The sequence below is a fragment of the Suricata suricatta genome, chromosome 2, assembly GCF_006229205.1.
Source record: "Suricata suricatta isolate VVHF042 chromosome 2, meerkat_22Aug2017_6uvM2_HiC, whole genome shotgun sequence".
NCBI lineage: Eukaryota > Metazoa > Chordata > Mammalia > Carnivora > Herpestidae > Suricata > Suricata suricatta.
The window spans coordinates 59,271,109-59,280,807 of record NC_043701.1 but is presented as its reverse complement, the minus strand read 5'-3'; the positions used below and the strand labels follow the sequence as shown (position 1 = coordinate 59,280,807).

The window sequence follows — 9,699 nt, the reverse complement described above, 5'->3', positions numbered from 1 at the left end:
ACATGCTGTTTTTTTCTCCCTAGGAAGTGTGTCTTGGGTTTTTCCCTTATTATTTTCTTTACTTTTTTTTCTCTTCTCTTTTTGGCGGTGGTGGTGGTTATGTTTAAATGAAGTTGCTTTTACAGCACCAAAGACTTAATCATCCATTTCTTACATAAAAGGTAGCTACTTTTTTGCATGGACCTCAAGTATATTGTAGTATAGAGGTGGAATGTAAGGAAAGGTATTAAGCAGGCTGTGTTGTAGCTTAATGGGCAAGTAATAAATTGTATCATGTATCTTGAATGCATCATAGATAAGCTGCTATATAACGATCACCACTTCAGATAACTGTGAAATTAGGTGATTAACTAGTTGTTACTTAACTTTCTAATTTCTGTATTAGTCTAATTACATGAAATGAAAGTTGGGGTTTTGATTTTTTACTTTGCTTTTCTGTTTGGAGTGTCATTGTAACTACTGTATTGTAAATGATGGAAAATAATTGCATATGTTAAAAAAATAAATTGTGTTATATTAAAAAATAATAAAAAATAAACACTTAAGTATAAAAAAAAGAATGGAGCACCAGAGGTACTTAAAATATTTCTGTCTTAAAAGAGGGTTTACAAGAAGACCGTCTTGAACCAATAATACACAGCAAAGTTTTACACAAATGGTCCTACACATATTTTAATTTCAAGACTGAAACTATCCTTTTATGAGGTGTGTTTCCTAAAGGTAGAATATAAATCTTCTTAAAATCAGGAAAGAAAATAAGCTGTTTACAAATTAGTTTTGTTTCCATATATAGGGACCAGTATCTGCAAAATTGCTACATGTTGGCATATTCTTACTTGGTCTTTTCTAAAAGGTATTTACCAGTTTTTCATGCAAAGCTCAAAACAGGACAAAGTAACTTACCAGGGGGGGTTACTATGAGCCTAGTTCCTCTGCAGATATCTTCATCCAGCCTGGTTCCAGGGCATCACACTGGTTAGAGGCTCCTCAAAACTGTCAGACTTCCCCTGAGCCTTCTGGCATGGCCAGCAGGTAGAAACCTCATTCTGGCAATTGATCTTCTGGATTCACCTGGAAGTCCTTGAGTATAGACTTCATGGCATCTGTTATTTTATAAGTTTTCCTCCGATTAATTGACCCAAATGTCTGTTTTCAGTGGAGGCAGTAACCATGGAAAACTGCTGATAGAAAATGGAAAGAATAAGAGTAAATAAACAAATAAAGAACAGAGAGAAATGAAAAGAAAAAAAAGAAAAAGAAAAAGAGGATAGGGACCACCTATAGTGGTCAATTAAGGTCTATTCTAAAAACCCAGGAAAAGTGTTCAGAGAATTAAGAGGTTTTCATTTCCAGGTGTTCAAGTGTGTGAAACTGCTCAGAGATCACACGCATCAAAGGAAAAGCCCTTCTGTTCTCACAAACACCAGGCCTGCCGAGTCAGCATTTTGGGATTGTATTTCCAAAAAATGATACACTTCAGTAACTGAAAACAGAAAATGCCAACAGAAATATACTTGAAAAATATGAACAGTTGTCTCCATATTTTAGTAGCCACTTTTACCATTTGCCAACATGAATCTTAGCAGGCAATTTAAAATGAGAAAATAATTTCTGTGATGGCAATATTTTGCTGAAATAAAAGAAGAAATTTCTAGCATTCTATCTTCTATGGAAAAATGCATTTCTTATTAAAACTAAAATTTGAAAACAAAACCAGCTCTCCTGTATGTTGAAAGGAGAAGCCTCTTGGAAGCTACTCTGTGATGTTTGGAAATACAGGTGCAGCCCTGTCTCTGTGGTTAACTAGTGTTGGACAAAGAATTTGTCAACTTTGGGATCCCATGTCCCATTTGTTGTGTGGGCATTGGGCCATATTGTCCAAAAGTCCCTTCCTCTTCCAACAGCTTATGAACCTGTGATTGAGAGCAGGGAAGGGTCTATTGTGGTCCCAGAAGTGTGAAAGGAGTTGAGGGTTAGAAATAGAGAAGGTTTTTGCACAGCTTCTTCTGAATCTGTGACAATGTGAGAGCCCAGTAGGCACAAAAGCAGGTTTCTTCATCCAACTTGAAGACATTATTAATTGTCAGGTAGAAGACTATGTCTTTCTTATATGTGTCCAAGTAAAAGTTGGGCTTGTCTTGCTTATAATCTTGATTGAGCCATGCAGGATTCATGACAAGGACTCTCTTTTTAGTTGGAACCAGTGCACAATGACCTTCTCCAGGGAAACCCTAGAGAACTTGCAACGTATGCACACTGTTCTATGTGGTCTTCAGTTAAAAGAAACTTGATCCTGAAAGGTTCTAATTTTGGTATCTTCATTTAAAAAGCAAAGGAAAGAGGGGTGCCTGAGTGGCTCAGTCGGTTGTGTGGCTGATTCTTGATTTTGGCCCAGGTTAGAATCTCACAATTCAAGGGATCGAGCCCTCTGTCAGGCTCTGTGCTGACAGTGTGGAGCCTGCTTTGGGATTCTTTCTCTGCCTCTCTGCCCCTCCCTTGCTCGCATGCATTCTCTCTCTTTCTCTTACTCTCTCTCTTTCTCTCTCTCCATCTCTCTCTCTCTCTCTCTCTCAAAAATAAATTTAAATTTTTTTTAATTAAAAAAAGGAGTTAAATAAAGGCAACAGAACTACAGTAGCTAGGAATGATCAGCTTATGACTGATAAAGTTAAATGTTGACTCACAGATGTCAGGAAAGCAGATTAAGAAAGGACATAAAAGATAGATAAGTTATAACAAAGGTGAGAGGCTGAATTGAGGCTGATATTACGGAAGTGGCAGATATTTGTCTAGTCTCAATAAGAGTTAGGATTGTTTCATTACTTCATTAAAAAGAAGTACTGTATACTTCTTTATTGTATTAAAAAACCTCAAGAACACAGAATTGTATTTGTTATAATATTGGTTTGTGAAGAACTGTACTCATTTATGCACACAGAGATCTACTTAAGTTATTCATTTTATTGTACTTAGTGTTGATGACTTATTCAATACATCAGCAAATACCCGAGAAGCCCTGATTTTTCTGAAGGTCAAAAGCATTACAAATAATTGACATGTTTCTGTCTACTAAGTTTATCAACTAGAAAAACACAGATTTAAATGATAATCTCTCAACATCTGTCCAATTTCCTGTTTTATTACTGAAGAAACAGGGCATATCCTGTTCTGTTAGAGGTGGGACTTGTTGGTTTTGTGGAAAGTGAAATGAAAGGAACTAGATAAAGTCTTCTCCCAAAGTCTCAACTTGTTTTACTTATTTGGAGACAAACATAACCCACTTATTTGACTGTCTGCTTGATTTCATTCTTTTGTTACTCCAGATGGACTGTCTACCTCTTTTTACCTTGCCCTGGGCATTACGATGTAGACCCTCATGGACTCCTTATTCTTTGGTTGGTGTTTGGGAGCAGTCAACGGAAGCTTCAGCAGGAGACTGGGAAGTGGGAACAGAGTGAGCTCAGGGCTCCCTCCCTGACAAGTGGCCCTGGGTTGGCTGCATCCTCCCCTGGGACCTACATAAGTGCCATCTACCCCAGAGACAGAGCTTTATGCTCAGGAACCAAGAGGTGCAGGTGGGAATGGCCATTCCCTTTTATTCCAATTAACCCACCAAGGAATTTATTTCTTTTCTCCCTGGGTTTTGGATCCATAAGCTTGGAAATCTAGTGCCCGGGAAGGAATGCTATTGTCAGGTGAAGTAGTGATGGTTCTTTGAGCTTCAACTTCCATTGGCCAGCATTCAATGGATCAGAGCAAAGATGCCCATTAGTGTGATCAATAGGAGTTATCTTCTTGTTGCACAGAGCAGGGTGGAGAAAATGGAGCATGGATCCTGGGGGTGAAAAAGAATTTTTGGCTGAACCCCCCTCCCTTCCCTTTACTGTCCCTCAGCACCCATGCCTGATCTTTAACTGGGAGAGAAATCTGGGCCTCCAAAGAAGGAGATGCACAGTCTTATTTGAAAGTCTGTCTCCTTCTCAGTGTCCAGATGAAGAGCACACGATGCTGATTTTCTAGCAACTTTCCACGAATGGTAATGATTCATGTTTTCAGGCAATGAAAGTGCCAAATAACATTGCTGAAAAACTAGAGTGTGGGCAAGGGCAACACTGTACTCAATTCTACGTGAGAGGCTCTCATTCCTACATCTAGTCGAGAGGACGTTAAGAAACCAAGGAAGTTACAGCACAGTGTTAATAAGAAGACTGAGTATTTGTGCCACTCTGTGGCTGTCTGACATTTGGTGTCTGTTCTACATAGACACCAAAGATACACCTACTCTCATGAAGCTACTCTGAGTTCTCCATGCCTGAACCTTGTCTCTAACTTGGCAGATGAAGTCACTGGGAATCAGGAAGGAAAACAAATTTTGTTTTGTAAAAGAAGCAAAGGTTGTTTGAGAAGAAGGGAGAAATAGTGGTCAAGAGAGAGCTATTACACACATTTCTACCATCACATTTCACATCTTGTCTCTAAGGGCTCAATAATATGTAGAGGTTTTTAATATTAAGAAACAGGTGAATTATTTTAAAATAAATTTTAAAATAAAATTGAAAAGCAATACAAGGTTTCTATGAGTCAATTTAGGGAATATGGAAGTGACATAGGAAATACTATCCTGATCCTAAGGTACAGAGGTGACTTCTCCAAAGTTGTGTCCTTTCCTCTGCCCCAGGCTGTGTCCCTGAACCTGATCTGGGGCAGAGCATAAAGAACACCCAGCACAGAGAACTGGACAGCAACATGCAAAAGAATGAAAATAGGTCACTTTTTTACACCATACACAAAAATAAACACAAAATGGATGAAGGACCTGAATTCAAGACAGAAAACTATCAAAACCCTAAAAATGAAAGCAGGAAACAATCTCCATGACCTCAACTGCAGCAATTTCTTACTTGACACATCCTCAAAGGCAAGGGAATCACGAGCAAAAATGAACTATTGGGACCTCATCATGATAAAAAGCTTCTACACAGCAAAGAAAACAATCAATAAAACTAATAGGCAACCAATGGAATGGGAAAAGATAGTTGCAAATGACATATCGGATAATGGGCTTGTATCCAAAATCTATAAAGAACTCACCAAACTCCATACTCGAAAAACAAATAATCCAGGGAAGAAATGGGCAGAAGACATGAACAGACACTTCTCCAAAGAGGACATCCAGATGGCCAACAGACACATGAAATGATGCTCAGCATCACTCAACATCAGGAAAATATAAATCAAAACCATACTGAGATACCACTTCACGCTGGTCAGAGTGGGTAAAATGAACAAATCAGGAGACTATAGATGCTGGCGAGGGTGTGGAGAGACGGGCACCCTCCTACACTGTTGGTGGAAATGTAAACTGATACAGTGCTCTGGAAAACAGTGTGGAGGTTCCTCAAAAAATTCACAATATAATTCCTCTATGACGCAGCAATAGCACTTCTAGGAATTTACCCAAGGGGTACAGTAGTACTGATTCATGGGGGCACATGTACCCCAATATTCATAGTAGTACTTTCAACAATAGCCAAATCATGGAAAGATCCTAAATGTCCATCACTTGATGAATGGATCAAGAAGATGTGGTTTATATATACAATGGAATACTACATGGCAATGAGAAAGAATGAAACCTGGTCATTTGTAGTAAAGCAGCTGGAACTCGAGGGTGTTATGGGAAATGAAATAAGTCAGGCAGAGAAGGACAGATACCATATATTTTCATTTATAAGTGGAATGGGAAAATCTTAACAGAGGACCATGGAGGAGGGAAGAGGGAAAATGTTTGGGGAGATGGAGGGAGGCAAACCATGAGAGACTCTTGAATACTAAGAACAAACTGAGGGCTGATGGGGGAGGGCGAGAAGGAAAGGGGCATGATGGGCATGGAGGAGGGCACTTGTTGAGATGAGTACTGGGTGTTATATGGAAACCAACTTGACAATAAACTATTAAAGAAAAAAAGAAAAAACAGAGAGCACCCAGGACAAAACAGTCAACACATATTTCCAGGCGCCTGGCAATTTTTAGAATTGTGATTTTTACAAGGTGACTCTGAGGTAGCAAATGTGGCTTTCTCCACAGTGCTAGTAAGTGTGAGCAGTTCGTAATGGATAATATAACTATGAAGATATTCTTAGACTTTATTCAGCATTAATTTGATAATATAATGTTAGTTCTATTATTCAAAGTGATTGTGACTCTCCCTCCTCAGAAATTAAACAAATGACTTGAGCCCAAATCACCAGGATATCTCAAGCATCCATCTGTGCAAAGTCCCCTGTCCATGAAGTACTATGAGGCTGTCGATAATATTTAAAATAGAAATCTCATTTCAGCAGACACTGACGGAGCTCAGACTATACTCCATCATATACACTCTAAGAAGATATTTTCAGTGTTGTTATGAATCAGCCTTTTAAACAGCCATGTAATTAGACATCTTTACTTAGGGCAGGGTTGGTTGGCCTCTGGCTAGTTTGGCTTTACTGACTGTGACCGAAGTGTCCTTGGCAAAGCTCACCTTAGCCAAAAGGGGATGGGCAGTAAGAGGAAATGGCTTGTTTTTCCCTCCACATATAGCAGTAAGTCAAAGCACAATGGAACCATGTTGAAATTGATATTTGCATTGAGTTGGGATGGCTTCTCATGAGAGTGTCATATTCAGCTAATTTCTCTCACCAAACTGTCATAGTCAGATCTCAGAGTCACTCTCTCTGGAGTCAGGCACTGAGAGGGTTAAACAAGAAGGAAAGGTCTGTTTGTATTAGGAAATGAGGAAAGCAAAAGAAGGAACAGCCTCAAAACAGACGAAAGATAAGTTTCTGTCCCTTCCACGCCTTAACCTTGATCCAGGACTTTAGTAGAGTGTCCAGGTGTCAGTTGCGTTTTTCACAGGCAGGAATATCTTCAGTATAAATCTTCTGCTGCACAAACAGAAGCTCAAGGAGATCAAAGAAGATTTAGTGAACCTAAGGGACCAATTTACTTAGGATCATTTAGACTTTCCTTTCAGTAATCACTTTTACCACTACTATTAAGTGGTACTAAGTTTTGAATGCAACTGAAAATGCATTTAATTTTGCTTAGACTTCCTCAGAGAGCTTTCTCTACTTCTCCACACACAGCAACAGGGGCTTTCTTGTTTGGGCAAGAGAATCAGTAATGTAGCTTTTTTTTCCCCTTTTCTTTTCTTTTTTTCTTTCCTTTTCTTTTTTCTTTTTTTCTCTTCTCTTCTCTTCTCTTCTCTTCTCTTCTCTTCTCTTCTCTTCTCTTCTCTACTCTTCTCTTCTCTTCTCTTCTCTTCCCGTCCCTTCTCTTTCTTTCTTTTCTTCCTTTCCTCTTTCTTTTTTTTTTGGTCAAAAAGCTGACTAACATTATATGAAGGTAGTAAATATAGTGATCTTGTTGACATGATTTTGCTTCAATACAGAAATCAGTCACATAATTGTAGTGGTTAAATCTCCCCATTTTAAAGACAAGAGAACAGAGGTCAGGGAAGCTGGTCCCCAAATCCCATGTGGAGTCACATTCTAGGAGAAGTGGAAGGTGGAGGGCCCGGGGTCTCATCCAGGGCTGACGGGTCCACCTGCCCTGAGGTCATCTCCCCCACAGGGGAGGAGGTGCCTGGCCGGCCAGGGCAGGAGGGGCTGAGAAGTCGGCCACACTGCTGCCTGGGCTTCTGGTCATGGAGTCTCTCACTGCACAGCCACCAGCAGTGGGCGGGGCAGCAGTGCAGAGACTGGGGTCCGAGCTGACTTCCAGCCTCAGCTGCACCCCTTCTGTGGGGAGTCCCCAGAGGGTCTCTCAGCATTTTGAAATTATTTGCACGATACTTTATTCCCGCATTCCTCATTGGAGATGGTCAGATTCTGAAATCGCCAGATGTCACAGCTCTGTTCAATAGAAATAAGTGTAAATCACAATTTGAGACACAAATTAAGAATTTTCTAACAGCTGCATTTTAACAAGTTAAACAAGTAAAATTTAAGACTATTTTTATTATATCCAACATTGTGTTTCAACACACAATTTAGAAATTATTAAAAATATATTTCATCTTTTTTTATAGCCTCCAGAACATGACTTGTACGCTACAGCCTCAGTCCATCTCTGCGTGGACTAGTGCACTGGCTCCCTCTCAAGTGCTCAGTACCACACGTGGCTGGTGCCTAGTGCTCGTGGCTCCTGCACTGAGCAGCTCAGATTCTGCTCCAGATGCTTCAGAAGCTCCGCCCTGGACCATCTTGAGACAAGCGCCTCTGGATACGACAGCTCCCTGGGTCTGAGCCCGCCTGTGAACCAGGGGCTCCTTAGCCTGGGTTATGTGCAGTGGACCCACAGAGGGGGTGTCCCCAAGTGTCCAGGGGGCTGAGGGCTGACTCAGGGCAAGCCCGGGGATCCAGAGCGAGTGGAAGGTGCCAGGCAGGCAGGGACCTGGGACTCAGAAATGTTTTTGCTCAGGGAGCAGAGCAGCGTGTGCAGCTGTGGTACTCCCAGGCAGCGCAGTAGTACACGCCCTCGTCGCTCTTCTCCAGCCTCTGGATGGACAGGTTACAGGTGTTGCTATCCCTGTTACACGTGGCGTTGACTTTGTCTGCTTTGAAGCCTCCATCACTATGCACAGATGATGTGGACAATTCCAGTCTGAAGATCCACTTGGGGGCACTTCCCTCCTGGTGGAGGTACCAGTGCATGTAGTTAACCCTGTTGCTGGCTTTGCAGGACAGCGTGGCGTAGCTGCCTACATGCCCCACGGCCACAGTGTGCTGCTCTACGCTGAATGCTGCCACACCGCCTGTGAGGGGGACAGCAGTGAGACACGGAAGGCTGGGAGCCTAGGATCACCCTGCTCACCCACACAGGGGAAGGAGTCAGGACTTACCGGGAAACAGGAGGGCGCACAGGAAGGCGAGGGGACCCAGCATGGTTCTGCTTCCCACCTGCTGGAGAGCAGCCCAGGGTGACCTCCCAGCTGTGCCTGCTGGAAGGAGACTGACTGGTGGGTGGCAGTGGGCAGTTAGGGTCTGCGCTCTGCTCCCCTGAGGCCCCTGCAGATGCTGGTGACAGGGAGGCGGGAGGGAGGGAGGGGCCAGAGAGCAGGGACAGGTCTGCCCACTAGGGGGAGAGGGACCCCCAATGGTTAAGTGCTGAGAAACACTGAAGAATGTTGGTACAGTAAGAGCACCAGCAACAATAACAATCCTTGATTGGACATGGACTTCACGTAAGCACCGTGATTGATGATTGCGTTCATTAAATGAGATAGCGCCCCCTATCTGTTAGAATGGCTGCTATGAAAAAGAGTACAACAGGTGTCATTGCAGAAGCTGGGAAGGGGGGAAGGGCAGGGACTCCGGCTAACCCTCCTCTGCTCAGGGACCCCGTGCAGGGGACACGATGCTGTCACAGGAGCAGCTCTGAGAGCAGACTGTCCCAGGCAAGCATGAGTGTCGACGGTCCCGGAAAATTCCTGCTGGGACAGACGTGTCATGTTTCACATCTATGAAAGTATAAAACTGCCATCATATTAGAGTGGAAAGAGAATTCTTAAACAAAAAGTAACGAGAAATCTCCCTGCTGAATGTTAAAGAAACTATAAAGCTACGGCACAGAAAAGAGCCCACTCTTAGTACCAGAGTTTACTTGCAGAGCACAAGGTGCCATGGGGTAGGGGGGACAATGCTTAGGGAGAGA

The 9,699-nt window shown here is 42.2% G+C and overlaps 1 gene segment (V, D, J or C); it reads right to left on the bottom strand.

The window, feature by feature from the left end:
• The window catches only part of LOC115281484, a 25,013-nt gene extending 15,991 nt beyond the window's left edge, over positions 1 to 9,022 (bottom strand). Inside the window, 2 exon segments of the C gene segment in view lie at positions 8,486 to 8,800; positions 8,888 to 9,022. Coding sequence covers positions 8,486 to 8,800; positions 8,888 to 8,930 — 358 coding nt within the window.
• Between the last annotated feature and the right edge of the window lie 677 nt (positions 9,023 to 9,699).